General features: G+C 58.5%; 1 protein-coding gene across 1 annotated transcript in view; it reads right to left on the minus strand.

Moving 5' to 3' along the window:
- The window catches only part of LOC111158609 (disco interacting protein 2 homolog C), a 189,282-nt gene that overhangs the window by 118,419 nt on the left and 48,057 nt on the right, over positions 1-22,806 (minus strand). The window contains exons 4-9 of the mRNA XM_022520749.1: positions 20,509-20,718; positions 11,835-11,969; positions 10,160-10,279; positions 8,983-9,180; positions 8,156-8,247; positions 2,372-2,482 (exon numbers count right to left, since the gene is read on the minus strand). Coding sequence (XP_022376457.1) covers positions 2,372-2,482; positions 8,156-8,247; positions 8,983-9,180; positions 10,160-10,279; positions 11,835-11,969; positions 20,509-20,718 — 866 coding nt within the window. The remainder of the gene's footprint in view (positions 1-2,371; positions 2,483-8,155; positions 8,248-8,982; positions 9,181-10,159; positions 10,280-11,834; positions 11,970-20,508; positions 20,719-22,806) is intronic.

Below are 22,806 nucleotides of genomic sequence, written 5' to 3' on the forward strand. Positions count from 1 at the left end.
GCGTAAAACTGAGTTTTTGCCTGCCCTCCCCGTATTTAATGTTTTGATATCGCACTTACATCTTTTTACTTTGTGTTTCCCTTAACGAAGTATTGTAGTTTTTATGATTTTTATTACTTTTGTCTTTTTAAGCTTCACTCTAGTTTCAGTTTTATTAAATAATCAATCCATTACCTTTATTCTACGTTGACTCTGCCAGTGAGGTTTATACTCTCATTTATTTTCTTGTTACCAATCTCTTTTCAGCTGAAATCAGACCTTTAATGTTTCTGATAGGGCCTGTTCAGTGGTGATGAGCTCCTTCCGGTGCTGCCTGCCCGAAGACCATCCCTCCTCCAACTCCGAATGACAGCCGCGCTGTGCAGGGCGTCCTCGGCACCGGTTTCCTTTTCAGCACTTCGAATACGTCCTGCTGCTCCCTCCTGGCCCACAAGGTTTCTGTTGAAAAATCCACAGAGAGTCTTTGTGGTATCCGTGTATATAATAAATTGGTTTTCTCCTGCTGCTTTTAAGATTCTCTCGTTAACGTTGACATTTTAATTATAATGTGTCTTGCTGTGAACTCTCTGGATTCACTGGCTGTGATCTCACTGTCTCCAGGCTCCCCGGACCCAGAAGTCCGTTTCTTTTCCTAGGTCACAGGTGTTTCTGCTATTGTCTATTCAATTATGTTTTCTCCCCTTCCTCTTTCCCCTCCTTCTGAGACTCCCTCATGTGAATGCTGTCCCACCTGATGTTGTCCTACAGTTCCCTCAAGCTATCTTAATTTAAAATACACTGTTTTTGTTTCTTTTTACTGCTCTGTGTGAGGTCTGCTGTCCTGTCTTCCCGCTCGCTGACGCCTTCTTCTGCTCGGCTAAGGGGCGTTCCCAGGCAGTCTTCAATCCTGATCCGTTAGCCTTCAGCTCTGGGACTTCCGTCTGGTGCCGCCCCTGCTCTCCGTCTCTGTCGCAGTTCTTGCAGCGCTCCTCTGTGCTTCTCTGGAGTCCAGCGAGTGTCTTTATGACCATCACTTTGAACTATTTATCAGGTAAATTACTTATTTCCATTTCATTGAGGTTTGACCTTGTTCTTTTTTCTGGACCAAATTCCTGTTTCCTCACTTCGTCGGGCTCCATATCAGTGGAGCAGCTGCCTGTCCCAGTCTGGAAGGAGTGGCCGGTGCAAGTGATGGGTCTGCGCGTGCAGCCTTTCCCTCGGCTGTCTCTTGAATTTCTCTAACTGTCTAAGCACAGATTTGTTCCTGCTATGCTCCCATTGTTGAGGGTGTGCCAAGACCCAGCCATCCGTGTTCCAAAGGGAGGAATCCACCGAGCACCAGGTTCCAGACTGCCTGGTAGCCAGGCTCTCAGGCAGCAGCTTTTAATTATGCAAATACATGCAGACCTGTGGGACCCTGATCGTAAACCCTGCCGGCCTCCAGACCAGGATGTCTGCAGGGGGCTTCTGGGCTAGACTTGCAAACACCAGGGCTCCAAATGTGTATGGACCTGCTTTCTCGGAGGTGGCAGTGAGCTGGAGCAAGGTCAAGGTTGAGTGCACAGTCTCCCCCCATCTGTGTTTCCTCAGGATCCCTCCGTCATCTCCAAATGTGTGGCAGACCTGAAGCCTGAGCCTCAGGCTGCAGCCCCGGGACAAGTAAGTAGCTCTTTACCGGGGTCAGACCAGGCATGTTTCAGCGTGCTGTCTGTGCAGGGCCCCGGGGAGGCCGTCTGTCAAGGGCGCTCTCTCCAGGTGATACGGTACTGTGGGGCGCGGGTATGCTAGCCCCGAGCTACCAGAGCAGGCTCGCCTGGGAGTTCCCCGGGTGGTCTGCGTGCACCTGCCGGCTTCTGCCAGGCAGCGGGAGAGTGTGGGGCTGCGCACGCCCACTGGCTTCAGCAGTGTGTCAGGAGTGCTTGGGGCTGGCCTGAGCCCCCCCCCCCCCCCCCCCCCCCCCCCCCCCCGACAGGAGAGCTTTCGCAGAGCGGAAGTGCAAGGAGAAGCAAAGTGCAGAAATGGTGCGCGTCTGTGCCTCTGTCCCCAGAACCCCAACCCCGCCCTCTGGCAGTGCTCCAAGATGAGCCATCACTTTCCAAACCGTCCCTCCTGCACAGGGCGCCAGGACGAGTGAGTGGAGCCTGAGCTCCATGAGCTGGACACAAGCCCCGATGGTTTCAAAGGCAGGCGTGGGAACCGTTCCCGCTACCGACATAGCCGTCGAACCCCCGCCCAGAGCCTCAGAAGCCACAAGACACCTCCGTGCTTCTCAATGCACATCCTGCCCAGATGAAAGACCATCTTAAAAGAGCCACCTGTGCGCTCTGACGTCACGGGAGAGCGCTGCAGGCGGCCGAGCCCAACCCTCCGGGGCGGCGCCGGCGGGACGTACCTTTCTCGTGAGCGGCACTTCGATGGGCACGGGGACCACTTCGGCCAGCAGGCAGCCGTAGAAGGCCACCATGGAGGCAGCAGGGTCGTTGTTGGGAAACACCAGCGCCACCTGCAGGGACACAGAGCGGGAGCCGTTAACCAGCCGGCGCGCGCCGCCGGCTCCCAGACACCAAACAGGGCCGCAGCCGCCACGGCCGTGGGGCCCACGCGCTCGGCGACGACCTCAGGCGCGCGCCAGAAGACACCGCGGTCACGCGCACGTAACTCGCACGGCGTGCGCGCCTCCTCCGACGGATGCGGACACGCGCGACCGACGGTCGGTGGCTGGACCCCGGCCCGCCGCCGCCTCCGACTGTGCTTCTCCCGCCGCCAGCGTCGCCTGCGCCCGCCCTGCTCCTCCCACTCCCCCGGGCTCCGCAGGGGCTTCGCGTGCGTCCGGCGGCCTTCGCCGCTGTGCCCTGGCGCCCTGTCACGAGGGCGGGCGCACACCCACGGGGCTCTGCTCTGGTCCCAGGCCAGCTTTCACCCCTCTGGGCCTTCGTTTTCCTCCCTGTGTCCTAGTGTCGTGAGGAGGGTCGCCTGAGAAGGCGGGAGGCGCAGGCTGAGGCCCGGCGCATGGCTCGCAGCCGTGAACGGGAACCAGCCCGGCACGTGGGCACGGAGGCGGCTTCCGCGGACACCTGCTCCTCCTTCCTCCTCCCGCCACGGCCTCACACGTGGAGGCCACCATGACCACGTGGCCGTCAAGGTTGGGTCGGTCTAAACCCCCACGGAGAATGCGGTTTTTGAAATATGTTTTCTGAGATCCCTGTGGTGCCTTAGCGAGGGACGACGTTCCCGCGGGCGGCTCACGCCGGCTCCTCCTCCCGCCAAGCGCTTCTGCTCCCCTTCCTTATTGACCTGTGTTTCCACGTGTGCCCTGAGGTCGCGAAGAATTAGAAATCTGAGCGCGTTAACTTGATGTCACTTCTGTTTTATTCCCATTAGGCTCCACTGTCAAATGCCCCTTTAGGGGGCACCCGCTGCTTCACAAACACGTGGTCCGACAGTGTAAGTGGAACTCATTCTAGAGTCTGCCCTGCGGCTCACCCACCGCGGACACCGCTGGCTGTCCTGTCCTCGCGGCTCCTCTGGGACCAGCCTTTCCCTTTGGGTCGCTGGGAATGCGTCCTAGGGACAGAGCAGAGCTGTGCTATGACCGCACGCCGCACTCTGCTGTGCGGGACCACTCCGGGCCAGTGCGTCTCTCCCGCCCGCCGGCCCCGCGTCCATGCTCCTGTCCCTCCCTGTGGACAGCTGCTGGCTGTGTGCTCCGACACTCTCCGGCCCTGGGACTTAGCGTGCACACGTCAGTCCTGCGTGACCTCACTCAGAAGCTTAAGCAGTTTCTTCTCGAATATTGTCCTACCTACAAGTCGTGAGTTCTGCTGTGAGCAGCTGGGTCGAGGCTCTGTCTCCATATTTAAATAAGCAAATTGGCACAAAGGGATTCAGACCGTGGCTGGGAACCAAGCAGGCCACGTCTTCAATGTCGTCCAGCAGGACAGCCAGTGGGAAATGAAACAAGACTGGGACTAACTGAAGGTCTCCTCTCTAGACGGCACTCCTGCACCTGATCGAAATCGGAGAAACGAGGGACCAAATCCCTGGAAGGCCAGGAAGAGCCGTTCTGCAGTACTGAAGAACCGTGTCTGGGAAAACCGGCAAAGTGACTCATCCCGTCCCGGTCCGAGGAGAGGAGGCCACCAGCTGGACCTCCGGCAGGTCCTGGAGGTTTGTCACAGCCTCAGGTATTGTGCCTTTAGCTGACGCGCGGAGGTGACAACACCGGCTTTTAGACCAGGGTCCGGCCAAGCTCAGTGTTCGCCGACTGAGCGCTTGCGAGGCTTCTGCAGAAGACGCCAAGCTGCCCTCCGAAACAGACGGTCGCCCCGCACACAAGGGACCCGGTAACCGTGGACTTCCTGGAGCACCTGTCCGCAGCGCAGCGTCCTCCCCAGGGCGGAGCACCGAGAGCAACACGGGGACGCCGCCGGACCAGGCTGGTCGTGCTCCGGGATCTGGGGCTGGCTGCAGCCCAGCTCTGCTCAGACGGAAACCCACCTGACCTGGGCCTTCCAGTCCCCACGGCCGAGTCACCGCGGCCCCTGCCAACGAGGCTACGTTAGAGGAACCTTGCAGAGCTGTGCTAAGGAGGGTGAAGCGTTCCGTGCCAGTGTAAAGTCAATGAAAGCAGAACACAGAACGGTCCGATGCTCTGTCTCTCCGCGGCATCAAAGCAGCGGACGGACGGGGTCGAACACCTGGAGACTAGAATGAAAAAAGGAAAGACCGAAAACAACAAAAAAAAAGGGAAGACTTTCGTTGTTGTTCTGTTTCGCAGTTTAAGGGAGGGATGTCCTCCTTCCACGTCTGAACGCGGCACACGCTTGTCTTCTGGTGGCTCGGCAGGGACTCCTGGGCTCGCGGGCAGGCGCACGCTCTGACAGAGGCATGCAGCCCCCTCACGACCGCACCCCATGCTCCAGATGCCGCCGGACCTCAGGACCCACAGTGCAGGCCATACCCGCGAGTCAAGGGGCAGAGGCACAGCCCCGCGTCTGCTGAGGTCTCGGCTCCTAAAAGCGACTCCTCTTGCTGGGCCGCGCTCGGCTCTCCCCACACGGGGGGCTCCGAGGACACTGGTTTGTCCAGCTTTTGGGCCCCACATGCTTTCCCGCCTTGGCTCTTTCCCACGCTTGCCTGCTACCTGGCCGACAGCCCAGGGCTTGCTCTGCGCTCCGGGAAGACTTCTGGGGTCGCAGATGCTCCCCCCAAAGGAGAAAGCTCGCTCTGTCCCCCACCCGGACAGTCCATCTCCAGCTCTCACCACCTGTTCTGAGGACCTGATCACTTTCCACCGTCTAGAAAAGCAAACGATCCTAGTGTGTCTGTATCCTTTCCGGGATGGCAAGCTTCCTGCAGGCCGGCCTCACGGGGGACGCATCCTGGGGTCTTCCGAGCACCCTCCACACCTCCCCAAACCCCGTTCAGCTTAGGCACACAAATGTGTTTTAAAGACATTTCCTTTAAAGGTAATTCCCCAAACTGCGTCAATAAGGTCACCCACGTGAAAAATGTCTCCAAGTTTTTATGTAAAAGACTGAATATGCTCATTATTCTGGGGAAAATAATGTTTTATTCAAAAGTCATTTTGAATGAGAGTAAAAACTCTGTTTATTGCAACAGGAGGTCATGATCGGTCGACGGCTGTGGTCACGTGTACCCAATACAGGTACCTACACGCCTGTGCCAGATGCTGACGGCACGAACGACTCCAGGATGATTTAGAAAAGTAGTTCCCTCACACCGTTCTGGTCGGCTTTTGCCAGAAAACCTCCTTATCCAGTTTATTCTACCAAAACTGTCCCCCAGACTTGTCCTACCACCTTAGCTGAACAGGGGGCTTTACGTTGTCCTTGTTCCTGTCAGGAACCTCAAGGTCTGGAGCTGCCCGGGACCTTGTAGTAGCACTCACTGCAGGCGGGACTAAGACCGTCCCCCAGATCAGCGCGAAGGAAGCCGTCACATCACACAGGGTTGTTGTTGTCGTGAACGTACAAAAGCAGACCCTCTTGGCTATTTCCAAGTGCGCAGCTGGGGCCATTAAGGACATTCGCCCTGCCCTGCAGCCCTCACCTTCCAGAACCAGACGCAGAACCCTCCTCTTCCGCAACTGAAGCCTCCAGCTCCCCGGCCCTCCCCCAACCCTCCCCCAGCCCCTCCCCTCTCCCTCCCCTCCCAGTCCCCAGCCCCCAACCACTTCCCCAGACCCTCCAGGCCCCCACCGTGCTTCTGTCTCAGGGAAAATCACTGCCCTATGCACCTCCTACGCCGGTCCTTTGTGGCCGCCTCATCTCATGCGGCATAAAACCGTCAAGGGCCGTCCGCGGGTCAGCGCGAGCCAGAATTCATCTTCTTTTTAAGGCTGCGTGATACTCCTGTGTGTGCACTGCACTGCGCTTCTCTGTTCGTCCGTCTGCGGACGCCTGAGCTCCTTCCCTCTGGTTCTGCGAACAAGGCTGCTCTGAGCACTGCTGCAGAAACGTTGTTCAAGCCCCCGCTTCCGGTTCTTCTGGAAGGACGGCCCGGTGCTGGGTTACGGGGTCATGCCGTGCTTCGTTTCCAAGGGCACCACATACTGCGTCCTGGTGGCTGCACAGGGGACCTTCCTACTGGCAGCACGGACGTGTCTTCATTCTTGCCTCCGTAAGGGACGTGCTGCATCACTGGGGCTTTAACGCACTGTCCCCGAATGAGCAGGACGTGGACCATCTTCCCAGGGGCGGACCGGCCCCTTCAAGCCCCCTGTCCGTTGTTTCGCCTCTTTTTCTTTGGTTGTAGCTGAATTGTGGGAGTCTCGTTTCCAGATTCTGGATGTAACAAATCCAGGATTTATAGAAGCGTTCTCTTCCGTCCTGTACACTGCCTCCAACCCTCGGTAGCCTCTGGGGCACACGGGAGTCATTCTGATGAAATCCAATTCACGTTTTCATTTTTGTTGCCTGTGTTTTCAGTGCCGTCTAAGAAATCACTGCCAGATTCTGTGACGCTTTCCCCGGTTTTATTCTCCGAGTTGCACAGTCTTTGCCCTTAAGTGTCTGATTTACCGTGAGTTAACTTTTTACTCTGCAGTAAAAAGGTTCAGTGTCCTCCTTCTGCTGTGGGTGCCCCGTCTCCCAGCACCATTTGTGGAAGACACCGTCCTCCCCCCATTTCACGTCCTAGCTCCCTTACTGGAAACCATCTCCCCGCCAGGCTCTACTCCGTCCACACGTCTACGTTGCCGTCAGTACTGCTCCGTGTCGAGGACTGTAGCTTTGTAGCAGGTTGACTCTCAGGATGTGCGAGACCTATAACTGACATCGAAAAGCCGGAGGTCAGACTTGGCCAATAAAAAACGTCAAGACAAGGCTGTGGCGATCTTTAAAAAATTCCTCCTCATGGGCCCCGTTCTTCGCGGTAACTCGAGTCAACAGCAGCTCGTGTCCTTGTCGGTTTGGTGCTTGACGCCGGCACGTTGACGAAATTCAACGAGAGGTCTTTGGGGACAGGGAGGGTACGTCAGAGTTGGGGCTGAAGGTACAAAGCAGCAATGGGGAAAAGGTACAACGTGCAAAAACAAGACCCCGTGGCTCTGAGTGCAGCCGCACGCCCATGCTGGGGTACGAAGCTGGGCGAGGGTCTGAAGTGCACGGGGTATAACGCTGCCACAGAAACCCGAACATCCACCCTGGGGCTCACCAAGGAGGATTGGGACCTGGCTGCTCAGTGAGGGACGGCAGCCTCTGGCCCGGAATCCAACACCGGGACAGGACTGGGACCAGCGGCGTGCTGCCGCGACGGTCCGGCTCACTGGCGTACACAGGCCAAGTTCTACGATCTTGTCTGCCTGCCCAGATAGAGGACACTAGGGGACAACAGGACGGTGACTGGAGTCCAGGCTCTGGGCTCGGACAAGCGTGGACATGAGTGCTGGCCGAGCCACTTCCGAGTTACCTGCCTCCTCTGATGTGACACTTCACCTCGCCGGTCCGAGCGTCCTCACAGACAAAACACGAGAAGGACGCCAGCTGTGCTCGTGCAGTTGTTGGAAGGCTAACGACATCTTGTACAATTAATCCTAATCCACAGTTCATGTAACAAAGCCTGACTTAGTAGGATTAGCACGAGGAGACACTGAACTCGGACTTCCAACAGCAGTGTCTTCGCTGGTGCGGCCCCATAAAAAGCACTCACTCACCCGGTCACCAGGTCGCACCATCGGCTCTTGCTTGGTACCTAATTTATGCAGAATGTTGTAAGCAACCTTCATGCTTCTTGTCCACAGCTTGCCTGTGAACAGAAACGACAAGGACAAAAGTAAGGGGAAATGTGCAATCTGTTACGTATCAACGTGCACATTAAACTAGACAGGGCACTAGTCCCTGTTAAGTCTTCAAGTTATCCCGAGTCCCTGGAATCAGGAAAGGAAATCAGAATCAGCAGAATCAGCAGGAGCTGGAGGGGTTGTCCAGTCACCCAGCTTCTGTGCAAACTGGCCGACAGCGTGCTTCCTCCACAGCCCCTGACCCAGGGGACAATGAGGAGGACCTCGTCCCGGGACAGCCAAGTATGTCCGAGAGCAGACCGGCTCCAGGAACTGTACCAACGGAAGACCTAGAGAGAAGCCTGTTTCTCTTGCTTCCTCGTGTGATCTCTTTGGAAAGAGATAGTGTTTCCTGAGGGATCCAGGTAACAGAGTTTGGACACAAATTCTTAAACTGCCGTCGTTCCTGGAGGCATGACTTTCGAGAACATCAGACACATTCTAAGATGTGAAATCCTACGTCCCGTCTGGGTTGTGACCCACTGGTTCCTTGCACCCATCTCTGGCTTCTACTCAGGAATCACTTAGCAAGTAATAACTTTTCGTATCAAACTAAGTATGTTCCTAAAGCATTTCCTTCCAGGGTCCCGTGGGGGTGAGTGCCGGACACGGATGGCGGTGCGAGGCGTCAGCCCGCCTGGAAGTGGCCGCTGAGCGCAGGGGACGGTGAATTACCGTAAGTGAGGATTATAGAGAATTACCGTAAGTGAGGATGTACAGCGGCTTCCCATTCGTGTCCATCGTGGTCAGGCAGGGGGCCTTCGGGGAGATGGTCCCCCAGCGCTGCAACGCGGCTTCCAGGGACGGGGGCCAGTTGGTGACCACTCCAAGCTGCTCCCCACGCATGGCCAGCATCTGTGCTCCCTCCGGCTTGGGCTGGTTTGGATCTGGTTGTTGAACTACAAGCATTCAAACATAAAAAGTCTTCAAGAAAAGTACACCTTATCAGTGTGAACACCGTCTTCTTTTTAAAGAGAGCAGGACCCTTACTCAAGGTTATGAGTGGACAAAAAGCACGCATGCACTCTTTTCTAGAATCAGAGGCAGGACCCACAGACTGGCCTCGGGACAGAGAGGAGGCCTGGAATGCTCACGCTCTCCAGGACAATGTTGGGACAGTGCACAGAGGGATGCCTGGCGCACATGTCAGGGAACGCATGCCCTGGGTATTGAACATGCCTGAGTTGGGGACAGCAACGGCTCTGTCTACAATATCCTGATTCTGGACTCCAGAGCTCACAGCCTGCTGAGCCCCAGTGCCCTTGAGCACGGACACGTCAGTGTGAATTTGTCACCCGTACTCTGAACCATCAGCACAGAGCTCGTTCCCTCGAGTCGAACAAAGACAAATGCGATGGGGCACTACTACAATCTTCCGGACTGTCCCGCTGAGGTGAGCTCCCAGAAGAGAGTTCTCTCCCTCACGGTCGTGACTCACAATCCACCTGCTGGCCAGACAGTCAGCCGTGTCTTGCGTGTGGTACAAGGAACGAGGAGACAACGGGTTTGGGTTCGACGTGATACGCCCGGCGCTGCTTTGACCATGAGCGCAAAGGCTCGTGCACCGAGGCTAGGAAAAGGGCCGGCCTCACGCGCACACACTCGCTCTGCGTTCCTCAGACGGAGCGTGTCACCGTGGGCCGCGGCCCGCTGTGCTTCCGGATGGGGGGCCCAGCTCCCGGGACGAAATCCCCCATGAGGGACTCCACGCGCCTGCGCAGGCGGCTACCCAGCCTGCCTGCTCTCGGCCTGTCTGCAAAGGGGACGGGGCATGCTCCAGAGAAGAGTGCTGTCCTCCGGGGAAGGCCGGCACTGCTCGTCTCAACAGGGCCCGGCACGACGGTCTGGGGGCCGCGTGGACACGGGGTGGCGGGTCACCTTCCAGCAGTTCCTCAAAGTCATCCACGAAGAACTCGCGTAATGGCGGCCGCTTCGGTCGCTTGAGGGTGTTGACGAGCTGCTGGATTTTCGCCGACACCCGACTGCTTACAGGCACCCCTGGAAGACGGAAGCACAGACAGACGAAGGGAAGGGATGGTCAGCACCTCACCCACGGGCCAAGCGGCCGTGACGCTGTGGCCGGGGCCCTGTCTTGAGTGCCCCCAGGACACCCCACACGGTGAGAGCCTGTCCCCGGGAGGACAGCAGGCCCCGGTGGGGCAGAGGCCCCAAGGAACGATGCTCCACGGCCACTGTCTCCGTCAGACCCCAGGCCGGGCCTGGTCCCACCGGCCATTCCTGAAACAAGTTTGTCCTCCCATTCACAGACTCCAGTCCTCGCTCCAACGGGGGTCAGAGAGCCGACACAGCAGGGAGACCCTCCCTGAAGCCCTGAGCACAGAGACTCCTGGTGCTCCCCTGTGGGGCCAGAGCGATCTGCCGGATGTGCCAAATCCAGGGGGACAGCCGACCCGTCAGGTGCTGTCCCTGTGCTTCCTGACGCAAGCGTGGGCACCGGAGGCCCGTGGCGGGCCTGCCTTCTCCTCCCACGGGTGCACAGTGGCCCTCGTCCGTGTCCTGAGTCCCGCCCACGAGGGCACGTGAGGCATCCTGGAGCACAGCTAAAAGTGCACGTGAATCCGGGTGTCTGCACAACACAGGATACGAGCCTTAGCATCTCTCCCTGTGTACAGGGAAGAGTAAATCCCGTCTGATAACAAGACAGCTCTGCTTTGTAACAACGAGTGACGCCATTCTGAGAACCAAGTCAGCGAAATGACTGTTGCAGAAGGCATGAAGTTTAACTTTTCTAAACAACGGGAATTAGTGACCACCACAGTGCTGACACCACCGGGGCCAACGTGTGCGTCCTCCGCAGACCTGCCTCTGTCTGGGGAGCGGCTCCGAGACACGGACACCATGCGTCTTCCAGGGGGAGCAGTCACACCGGAAGCCAGTGCAGCTTGTGGACCGCAACGGGGATACGCGCCCCGAGGGAGGGACAGCACACGCACAGCATGGCCACGCGGGCCATCTCCACAGAAATCGCACCTCCTGTCCCCTCCACCCCGTCCTGGGAGGGGCTGCGCTCACAAGAGCAGGACACAGCGTGAGGCCCACGTTCCAGTCCGCTCCGTGGCCGCACCGAGGGCGGGGGGACAGCGTGCAGCCCCACTGCCGGGCATCATCACCGCTGCTCATTCTCTCCGATTGGGAGGAAAAAGCCCACCTCCTTCCACAGCCCAAGGAAACCACACCGGCCATACGTGCCGACTACTCTGTTCTACATTCAACTTCTCACTGCCCATCTAACAACCACTCTCGGGCTGAAGGCCTCCAGGGCGCTTCTGAACTCCTGCGCCAACATTGGTGATCGATCAGCACGTCAGAACCTACAGAACGCCCGCTCCCGCCCAAGACTGAACTTCCTCCACACCACGCCAGTGTTTCTCCCGATGCAGACGCGCTCTCGGCTAACGTGGGGACACTGTGCGCCGCTCGCGCCCTTTCACCCTCCGTGGGAGCCACGACACGGGTCAGAGTCCGCTGCACGTGGACGGCCGGGGCAGGAACAGGGTTATGAAGGAGGCACCGTGCCCGCCGGAGGACCTACCATCGCCCGTCTCCATGAGCTCCGCGTTGCCATACTTGGGCGCCGTCCGCGACGTCGTGGAGCCCTGCGGCCTTTCCACTTGGATCGGGTGTTCTGAGGTGTAAGTCGTCACGTCAGGAGGTGCAGAGTGATTCTCTAGAAATAAGCAAATCACAAGTTTTCTGATCGTCACGACTGAGTGAGTCACGGGGTTTTACCAACTGCAGCGTCCCAGGGAAAGGCCGGGTCTGCGTCCTCGTCCACGGCAAGTCTGGGCACGAGGGTCATCTCTAAGGTCATCTACGTTGCTCAACACAGACCACGGTCGGCTCCCCTCCCAACGTGAAGGTACAGCAGAGGGTGCGGAGAACTCAAGCCTCACAGGCAGATTCTGGGGTCTCCCCCCAGCTCTGCGTGTGCCCCCAGGTTGTGGGGAGCGTCTTAGCCCCTTGTGCCTCACTGTCCTCCCCATTAGGGACTAACACGGTCAGTCCCCTACAGGGCCTGGGAAGTGAATAAAACGTACAGAAGGCTCTCACGAGGTTGGGTGACGGAAGGTAAGCATTCAAGACACGTCAGCAGTTCTATTTTAGTGCACGCGATTCCGAATGACCATGTACCATATGTGTTTACGTGCGTGTCCGTCCTGCGCCACACACACCCCGGCGCGCCTACACACGGACACATGCACGGGGCTGGGGTGGCCAGTGTTCCCCGCCTGGTGCCTGGCCCCGGGCTCGTAGCTGATCCCCCACGGCCCATCACTCACCTGTCTGTGCTTCCGCTTCCTGTTCTGTGAGATGCACGTCGTGAGGCCAGCCCTGACCGCAAGGCGGCCAATGTTTGACGGGACTGCTGGGCGCAGAGACAGTCGCGAGACGACAGGCCGTGGCCGCAGCACGGTGTGAGCGAGGCCCGTGGTGTCTCCATGTGGGGTTTCCCATAGGGTCTCTGTGCAGCGCCCCAAAGCCCCAGAGCCCCAGCCACGGGCCCTCAGCCATCTCGTCCCCCTTTGCCAAGAGGATCCGTCCTGGTGGGAGCCGTGCTGTGTCCCCTCACAGGTCACACATGCAAGTCCTCATGCCTACGACCTCGGACAGGTCTCCACAGAGGTCACCAGGACGACCCTAACTGGACGTAATGAGGGTCCCCCTAAGGAGATCGGGGCATGGACACATACAGAGGGACGACCACGTGAGGACCCGGGGAAGGGATGGCGTCTGCACCCCAGGATAGAGGCCTCTGGAGACACTGGCCCTGCCCACGTGTGCAGCTGGGGGTCCCGGCCCCCAGGAGGTGGGACGAGAATCTGCTGTTGGAACCCCAGCCGGGCCGCTCCGTGACAGCGGCTTGAGCAGACTCACCCCTGAGGGCAATTTCCTACATCTTAGCCCAGAAAGGATCACCTCTGAGAGGGGCGAGGGAGGCCGCTCTGTCCGGCCACGGAGGGACACGCAGCAGGGGCTCTTGTCCACGTTGGGACTCAGTGTCCACCCCCTCCGCCAGCCCCGCGTGCTTCTGCCAACGCGCTTCCCCGCACCGGAAAACGCGATCTGCTTCTCTGCGGCTACACGGGGACTCGCTGGGGTCTCCTACTTCCCGTGAGGACACTGCAGTCGGAGACGCATCATGAGCGAGACCCCCGCCGACCACCTCAGCGAGGCGACAGGAACGGGAGCTCAGCGCGCCATGCTTTGATTCAGACTGACTCATGCGCCAGTTACGCTGCGGCTGCCTCGTGGGTGACGGCCCATCAGGGTTTGTGCTGGGAGCGCTGTGGGGTCTCCGCTCCGACGCAGGGAAAGAATGATTCTGACCCATCTGGCGACAGGAAAATAGGAACAGCGCAGCTGGGGGACCGCAGAGCGCCGTCCACATTCATCTGTGTGCCACCTCCCCCTCCGTGTGGGTCGCTCCCCTCACTGCCAGCCCGCTGGGGCATCAGAGGCCACGCCGCTGCGAGACGCGCTGTGCCCTGCTCTGATGAGGATCGAGACCCCACGTGAGTAATAGAACTCGAGATGCTGACAGACAAAAACAGGGGACTCTGGCTGGAGGCGCAGCTCAAAGGGCCGAAACGCCCGTCGGCTCCCGGCACAGCCACGGACGGCCCCATGCAGCAGGAGCACCTGCCTGTCAGCTCCAGGTGCGGCCACGGAGGGCCCCGTGCGGCGGCAACACCTTGAGATCCTCAGGGCGGATCTGTGTCTTCTGAGCGAGTGAGTGCACTGGTTCTTGTGTCCATTTCCCAGTCCTTTCAAGATCAAGGAAAAAAAAGGGGGCCCCCTTCCAGCCACCTGTCAAGGGTCACCTCCTCTGCTGAGAACCGCCAGGTGGGGCCTGTGTCATCAACGCTATAGGACTTTGTTCCCAGCAGCTGATGGTCCCTCCAGAAGCTCTAATTCAAGCTGGCGCAGGCCTGGGGGGAGGGGTGGCGGGGATGCGGTTTGGCCGTCCTTATGACCCGGTACTGGGGTCCCTCTCACTCCCCGGATGCCCGCTCTGGGCGTTCTGGCCAGCTGTGCACTGGTTTCCATGGCACCTGGACAGCTGTTTCTGGCCAAGACCATCTCAGGGGGCAGGCTGGTCCCCGGCTGATCCTGGAAACCCCCAGTTCCTGGCCTAAATCCCCAGCCCCGTCTGGCTCCTCAGGTCCTACGCAGACACCGACACGACACCACGCCAGTGCACAGCCTTGGCGCTCAGCCAACGTTGGAGAAACGGTCCGAAGGGTGAACGAACAGGGAGTAAAGAAAGGAACGCGTGACAAACCCAAAGGGCCTCCGGTCCTAGCCCCGTTGACAAGCAGCTCTGGTTCTGCCGGCATGATGGGGATGCCCGGGGCAAGTGGGGAGAGACCTCACTTTCGAGCCGTGTTAATTACTTCTCGGTCCCCAGATAACTTCTGAGAGAAGAACAGTAGGAAATTAGGAAATCCGGCTTCTGCCCGCAGCAAGCACGTGCTCGTGGCCGGAGGACCGCTGTGGGTCCCAAGCGTCACTCATGCAGGACGGCCCCAGCCCGAGGGCTCCGCGGTCACCCTGACCTCCGTGACCATGGACAGGGAAGCAAGAAATGGGCTGTCGTACCTCAGACCGCCCCATGCACCCCGCTGCTCTGGCTCGCAGCCTTCCACGTCAGGGTGGAAAGCAGGTGTCCCGATGAGGTCGTGCAGGGCCAGACCCGACCTTGTGGAGGGAAGGAGCTGGCCTCAGAGGGGCAGAGTACCCACTTGGTGGGGGCTTGGCCGGGCCGCTCCCTGCCCGGGTCCACCCCCGCACGGCTGATCAGGACGGGGGACCCGCCCCGCATCCCTCCGCTGCCAGCCTAACCTGTCGCTGCTGGCGTCTCACGGCTCAGGAGGACCGTCCGCAGACCGCAGCTGGAGATGTGCGGAGGGCTGGGTGGTCTCTGCACCCACATGTCTCCGGCCCAGGTCCTGAGTCGGGGCTGACTTCAGGAGGACTGCCAGCTTCTCCGCCCTTGCACACGGGTACCACGGGATCCGGAGGCCAGGACAGCATTGGTTACACAGGCCCACACGCGGATATCAGAACAGCAACCTTCAGCTTCGCACGAGAGTCTCCTGGACTTTTACAGCCACAAACTGAAACTCCGGACGACAGGCTGCAGCTGTCCCAGAGCCTCCACAGACCACGGACCCTGCGGGGTGTGCTGGGGACATGGGAGGCTTCACGGTTAATGCCAAGTCAACTGAGCTTTCGTCTGGAAAGGTGCTCCCTCCCGTGACAAGCGGGGGCTCCTGCACCCCCAGGTCTGTGGGGTCCTGCTGACCACGGACCCGCTGGGCGCCTGTGGCTTCACGCCCACGTTCCTGGGCCTCAGTCTCCCCTCCGCGGAACAAGGGGTACTGGGTCCTCGCTTGGCCAAGGGGACCACATAACAGGGCGCCCTGACCCCCGGCTAGGATGTCCATGCCCTCGGGCGCGTCACCCAGGCCTGGAGGCCGCACTCTGCCTCTTCTGCCTGTACGTGGGCCTCTGAGAAGCTCCAAGAGAGAACCTGTGACACTCACGGGCGTCAGGTACAAATGGCTCTGGGATGCCTTTCTGAGTCCAATGCACTGTTGTTCCGCAAACGGCAGACCTGAGCAGGTGCATCTCCGGCATGCAGCAGGCGTGACTGCGCTGGCCAGCCAGGTCCTTCCCTGGCACGGGGTGTTCCATGCATGAGCCAACAAGATGCTTCCGGACCACAAACCCATTACTTTGATTCTGAGCATAAAATCCAAAGTCACAGCATTTCTGGGAAGAGACAGGAGCAGATCTGTGTCCCAAAAGGACCGAAGAAGCAGCAGGGCTTGGAACCGCACGGAAGGCAAGGGCGTGAGGGCGCAAGGGGCTGAAACCGTCCTGACGGGAGACGGGGCTGGGAGCGGTCACGGACATGGACACGGACGAGGCTTGCAGCATGTGCAGCCACCAAACACCAGGACGTGACACACGTGGGTCGTGGGAACAAGCTGCTGCAGAGCCCGGGTCGCAAGCCTGCTGCGGGGAGGACGGCCTCTCCAGCAGGCTGCTCTCGGGCACGGGGGAACCGTGTGCCGTGTCGGGAGGCGGTCTACAGTGGGGGCTGCGAGGGATTTCATGGTGGGAAACGCAGATCCGCTTGTCGGTGAGGAGCAGGTAGCCGTGAAAGCCGTGGGGTGCATGGAGTCAGCAAGAACGTGGGGAGACAGGAGCCACTGGGGGAGGCAGGCACGTGGTGCGGGCCAGGGGAGGCGGCCGTGAGCGGTCGGGGCCTCTAACCCGGCCTCCCGGGACCCAGCATCAGAGGAAAGGATGAGCCTCAGAGGAGCGAGCTCCGCTCTCCAGGGAAAGAAACAGAAGACGCAGCGAGAGCCAGGGCGACGTGTGCGCTGGAGTGGCGTCCGCGGCTGGAGAACGCTCCCCAAGCAGATGGACAGAAGGGTGGTGACGGTCGCCCCCCGTCCCCCAGGATTTCTGCAGATGCCAGCTTTCTGCCCAAATTATGTGACGACACAGGACAGGCTTGCATGAGGAGCTAAGGGTCCCCCGTCGGGGTGGCACCGCGGGTCCTGCTTCCAAGCCAGGCTCCCCGTCCCCAGTCACCAGAGGAGACCTGAGAATTCCGTAACCCACGGTGGAGTGTCCACGCTGGCCGGTGTGGCGGGCTCTGCGTCCGCCTGTCCCTGCCCGTCGACCAGGAGCCTGGCGAAGCGCCCCCGGAGTGGGGGGTGGCCCACGGCACAGCATGAGGCGGCCTGACACCTGCTTTTGTAAATAAAGCTTCCCTGCCACACAGACATGCCTGCCCACTTGCCATGCCCCTGTCCCAGCGAGCAGAGAGGGACAGCTCAGTGGACACCGTGGGCCCATGCAGCCCACGTCATTTAGTCCACGGCCGTCTGACGGGAAGGCGCGCCGCACGTGCAGCCACCGGGGAGCTCTCGGGGTGAGGCTGCACGGGTGACCCCGGCCCCTGCGTGCACGATTCACCAGTGTCCCCGTCCTCGCTGAACAGCTCGGGCTTTACGACCGTAACTGCTCAGAAAGTACCGATAGAGCCCGTGAGAGAATTCGATACTTTGGGTGACTGCACAAAAATAAAACGGTAACTGATCACCGTGGTGGCCATTCAAGGCCTCAGAATAAAGGCCTCGGTAGAGAAGCTTCTAGACGTGAACGCGCAGCTGCAGGCTATGGGCTCGTCGGGCGACAAGTGTGGGGAGCGTGGTGGCCTCTGACCTGTTCCTCGGGGGCCCGGAGGAATCCTGAGCAGGACGGGCTCGCTGACAGCACACGGCGCTCCCACCACTGAATCCTGAACGCCCCCAAGACAGCAGCTACCCCCACGCGTGTCTGCGAAGGATAACGCGCCCCACACGGGCCCACAGCCCCCACGTGACAACGCCTTGGACGCGTCGGCCGGCAGGGCACGTGCACAGTGACCAGAGGGCTCCTGCAGAGGTCCATGCGCCGGATGAACCAGTCGGATGCGAACCCCACGGACCACGCCTGTGCTCCGCTCTGCTCTGCCTCAGTCGAGAACAGCCTGAGTCGCTTCTGCCCACTTTTTCTGCTTCCATGTTCCGGACCCACAAGCGTGCTTCCTGCGGTCGGAAGCATTCTGCCAGTCCTCCTCGGCTTCTGGTGTCGACACGGGACTGGAGATGTCTTACTCCTCTGTCTCCCTGTTGTCACAAGCCCGTTAGCGCACAAGGTTCTGAATAAATACGTCCTAGGAACGATCTGGAACCTTCTGGCTGTCACTGGAACGAGGGCCCGCAGCGAAGGGTTCCACCCCTGCCTGACGTGTGGGAGCCCACGGTGCACGGGGCACGTTCTGCTGCGTGTCCAAACAGGAAGGTTGTGGCAGCCCCACGTCACACGCCACGCGAGGACCGACGGCAAACGGGGCTGCGGGAAGGAGAACTTCCTGGAAGGGGGCTTTGTACTGAGCACGGAGCTGGCCTGACCAGGGGGTGCATGTGAGGGGCCCATGCATGTCGTCACCGTGAAAACCCACAGCAGCCTGGGGTTTGCAGAGTCTTCTGGCCTCCGGGACCTGTGACCGTGGGATCCCTCCCCAGGTCAGGCAGAAGCAGCGCCCACCACTCTGGGCACGCACCTCGTGGGCAGGGATGAGAGATACGGGCCACAGTGGCTCCACTCTAAATTCCTTCACACGTGCACGCACACACACGTGCAGACACGTGTACACATAGGCACGTGCACACACCCTCGTGCCCTACACGTCTTATGGTTTATACCATACGGGGTCCTCTGGCTTTCTTCTTCTTCCCTCTTTCTTCTTTCTTCTTCTTCTTCTGCTTTGCCACAGAATTCTCATTTCTTATTCAGGATTTTATTGTATCTTGCCACTGCTTTCTTTCAAGACTTGTCCTACGTACGGAGAATGTCCAGATACTCGAGGAACTTATCTTTGTGCCCAATTGGGAATGACAGCGGCGTCACGCGCCGTAGACTCTGTTCAGGCTGCCTTGAGACGCGAGGTCCGTGAGTCACGCCACCTCTTACAGTCCGGATAAATTTAATCCTCCAGCTATAATTTCCTCCAGCGTATCACACAAAACGTCACAGAGGGAGACCCGAAGGCAATGATTAATCTGAAATTATATGTTTCTCCTGGTAAGATTCTGACACTTCCTTACAAGTGAGCAGAGTCAGCGCGCACAGGCTCCCGAGGCTGGCGTGGGCGGCAGAGGTGGAGGGCCCCAGTCCAACCACCCCCACAGGCGCCCCTGCGGGCTCGGACACACACCCAACACAAAGCCTAACCCACGTCCCGGTCACGCAGCTCTCTCTCGTTTTTAACGGACGCTGGTTTCACACAGAGGCTCCTGGCGCTGCTGTCACCCACGGGCGTGGAACTCAGCTCTGGTAACACCACTTGGCAAGGGACTGTCGCTGTCCAAACACTAAGAATTTTCCCATTTCCTCCTTTTTCCTCACCACAGCTCTGAGAGGTACAAAGCAAAGACATCATTGTTCCTTTTTTTCCCACTAAAAGACCAGAGCAGGAGGAAGTAGCTTCTGAGGGTGCCAGCAGAGGCCCATGTGGGGACGGAGGCCACACCAGCTTCCGCAGGAGAACAAAGAGTGCACCTCTGATTCTTTTACCAGCAAAGTTAAAAGCTGATGCATTTAACTTCAACTTCTTTCGAGTGAGTGCTCTTGGGGCGAAGTCCTAAAAAGTGGTGTGAGTTTCTGTGAGCTCTCGCAAGCGGCTAAAAATCTGGAAACAAAGACCCGTGAGTCTGAGATCTCCATCCGGCACTCAATTCACGAACTTTCCCTGCTGTCAGTTTGCGATTTCTGCAGACACACGGTCTGATGTGGCGAGAGCCATGCTGTCAGCCACGGCATGGTGAGGGGAGTGGCCTGTGGACGAGGTAATGGGGTCCACAGGCGGTTTGAATGGGAGCACCCTGGACCCCAGCACCACACCCAAAGCAAGTCCGTCAGCATGTGAGGGATCTTGACTGGGAAGCTCGAAGGTCTTAATCCATCGCTGAAACGGGGAGCAGGGATCAGGACGCCACACCTGCCCCACTTCCCGGCAAAAGGAGCGTCAGGCACCGCGGGGACAGAAACACACGTCCTCATTTGCCTACGATTCCGACAGCCGCGCGGCTCACCCAGTGCGCTCTCTTCCAGGCCAGGGAGCCTTCCTTGATCTCCTTTGCACACGACTTTCAAACATCTCGGGCAGTGCCTCCTAACTGTGTGCCGGTCCTGCCAGACAGGACCTTCCTCCACACAGAAGCCGCACAGGACGGTTCCTGGACCCGCCCCGAGCCTCAAACACCCCGGGCAGAGAGCTGTCTGCAGCAGAAGTGACAAGAGCCCCCACGTCCCCAAACGGCACCCAAAGTAACAGCAGACTCACTGAAAACTGCTACGACTCCAGGCAGAAGCGTGTGTTAGTGTGCGGGGAGGACATGCAAACACAGGGCTCCGGGTGCCCTAACGAAGGAGCACACGTTCCCTTAGCAGCAGAAAGCCCCGGAGACACGGGGGATGGCGAGAAACAGCAAAAGCAAGGGTTTCACAAAAGCGGCCAAGTGGCCCAGGAGTCGGAGCTGGGCTCCCCGCCGCCCCTCGAATGGATCCCAGGGCCAAGAGGCTTGTACGGACTCACACCGCCGGGCACGGCCACTGCTCGGCAAGGACAGGGAGGCACTCACCTATGTGCGTCTGGGCCATGACATCAGCCAGCCGGTGGGCGGCGCCACTGCCCCCACTCTGGGTGGAGGAGGACGAGGTGGTGGAGGTGGTGGAGCCGTGGATGGCCTGGCTGATCCAGTGCTCCATGTTGATGCTGCCCTGGCTGGAGGTGGGCGTCCCCTGCGAGTCCCCCTGCACTGAGCCCTCGTCTTCCGAGCCGGACGACGTATCTGTGAAAGAGACAAGCTCTGCGCATCACGGCGAAGACACGCCCCCAGAGCCCACGCTGCCCACAGACCCGCCACACGCGCCGACCGTCCAACACCTTCCCCGCGAACCCTCTCGAGAAGCCCCAGCACGTCTCAGATCACGCAATTCTGTAGAATCACGAACTCTCCGCCCAGAACGCTCCGAGTGAAGAGGCCACAGATTGCGCTGGTTTGTTCTGGTGTCACCATCTCAAACAAAGACGTACCAACGATCTGTCTCACTCAACAGTCTGGGAAGGAACCAAATGCTCCCGGGCAGGCCTGCTCTGAGAGCGGAGAACTTCCGTGTGTTTCACAGTGTGCCTGTGGCCCCTTGTCGTGACCTGAGGCATGTCTCCGAGCTATAATCCATTTTTAAATTCAGTGTGAATGCAGACGACCACGTGCTTCCTCGAAGAGGAAGATGTCAGCGGAGACGACGGTGTGCAAGTCAGAAGGACTCCCATCTCCCTCCCCCAACCTACGTGCGCGAGACCTTGCTTCCTGCTCCGGTGAGGATAACACATCATCACGTTACATATTATGAGCAAGCGAAATGTATTTAACGTTCATTTCTAATAAAATTTTTTCACTATTTACTAATTTTTCTCCTCTGTGAAAACTGCATCTTGGACTGAGATAAAACGTGTCACTTTGTCCATTAAAATTAATGGGACTATTTTCATCTAACAGGACCTCCCCCAGCAGAGAAGTTTTCAAGAATTAAATGTTGCTGTACTTCTTATCTGAACACCCGCGCAAGAGTGAACTCCGGGTCCTTCCGCGGGGACTTAGGTGAGAAGCCAGGAGGGACGAAAGACCATGAGAGAAACGACAATTTGTCTCACATCACGACACAGGATTCTTTTCTCCCCGACACAACGGTATTTGTGAAGTACATGCACACGCACACTTTGTTAACGCCGGGACACGACCTGTGCTATCTGGACCACTTCTGAAAGTCCGTTAGGAATTTGTTAGAAAAACAGCAGTCATAGTGGGGGCCGGACAAACCCTCTCCCTCCATCCCACCTTGTAAAATAACAGGATTATAATTTACGGAAAAATAAAATCGACACTTTTGTTTGTATTCAGACCCAAGACTTCTTTTAGTTTTTTTTTTAAATAGTTTTTTTTTTTTTTTTAAAGATTTTATTTATTTATTTGACAGACAGAGATCACAAGTAGACAGAGAGGCAGGCAGAGAGAGAGAGGGAAGCAAGCTCCCTGCTGAGCAGAGAGCCCGATGCGGGACTCGATCCCAGGACCTTGAGATCATGACCTGAGCCGAAGGCAGCGGCTTAACCCACTGAGCCACCCAGGCGCCCCTTCTTTTAGTTTTTTTGATTGTGCTAAAATACAATCTAAGATTTACCGTCTTAACCATCTGCAGAAGATGGGTCATATCACAGTCTCCTGATCTGTGCCGGACCCCACCACCTACTGCAAAAGGTCCTCTTCATCCTGCCACTCTGAAACTCTGTCCCCACCAAACAATAACCCTCCACTCGCCCCTCCCTGCAGGCCCTGGTCACCACCATCTTACTTTCTCTCTCTAGGACGTGGGCCACTCTACGTGCCCCGTACGCGTGGAACCGTCCAGTGTGTGTGTGTGTGTGTGTGTGTGTGTGTGTGTGTGTGTGTGTGTGGCCCTTGCTCTCAGCATGACGCAGGACGTCCTCAGGACTCTGCCGCGGCACAGGGCAGAATCCCCTTCCTTCCTAAGGGTGAGTTGTATTCTGTCTCCCTTTCCCTTCCACCTCCCCCGGGGCTGGGCGCGGTGGCTCCCATGCCCTCCCCATCACGGCGTTCCTCCGAATACGGGCGTACACTCACCTGTTGGAGGCCCTGCTGTCAATCCTTTTGGCTACAGACCCAGAAGTGGAGCTGCTGGGTCATGTAGTAATTGCATTTTTAATTCTGTGAGAAACTGCCATCCTGTTTACCAGACGTAGCACCTTTTTACGTTCCCACCAACGGTGCACAAAGGTTCAAATTTCTCCATGTCCCCACCAACACGTGCAATTTTCTGGGTTTTTTGACAGGAGGCGTGGCTGTGAGGTAGACTCT

This window comes from Enhydra lutris, unplaced genomic scaffold (assembly GCF_002288905.1).
Source record: "Enhydra lutris kenyoni isolate GAN:26980312 unplaced genomic scaffold, ASM228890v2 scaffoldscaffold61, whole genome shotgun sequence".
Lineage (NCBI taxonomy): Eukaryota > Metazoa > Chordata > Mammalia > Carnivora > Mustelidae > Enhydra > Enhydra lutris.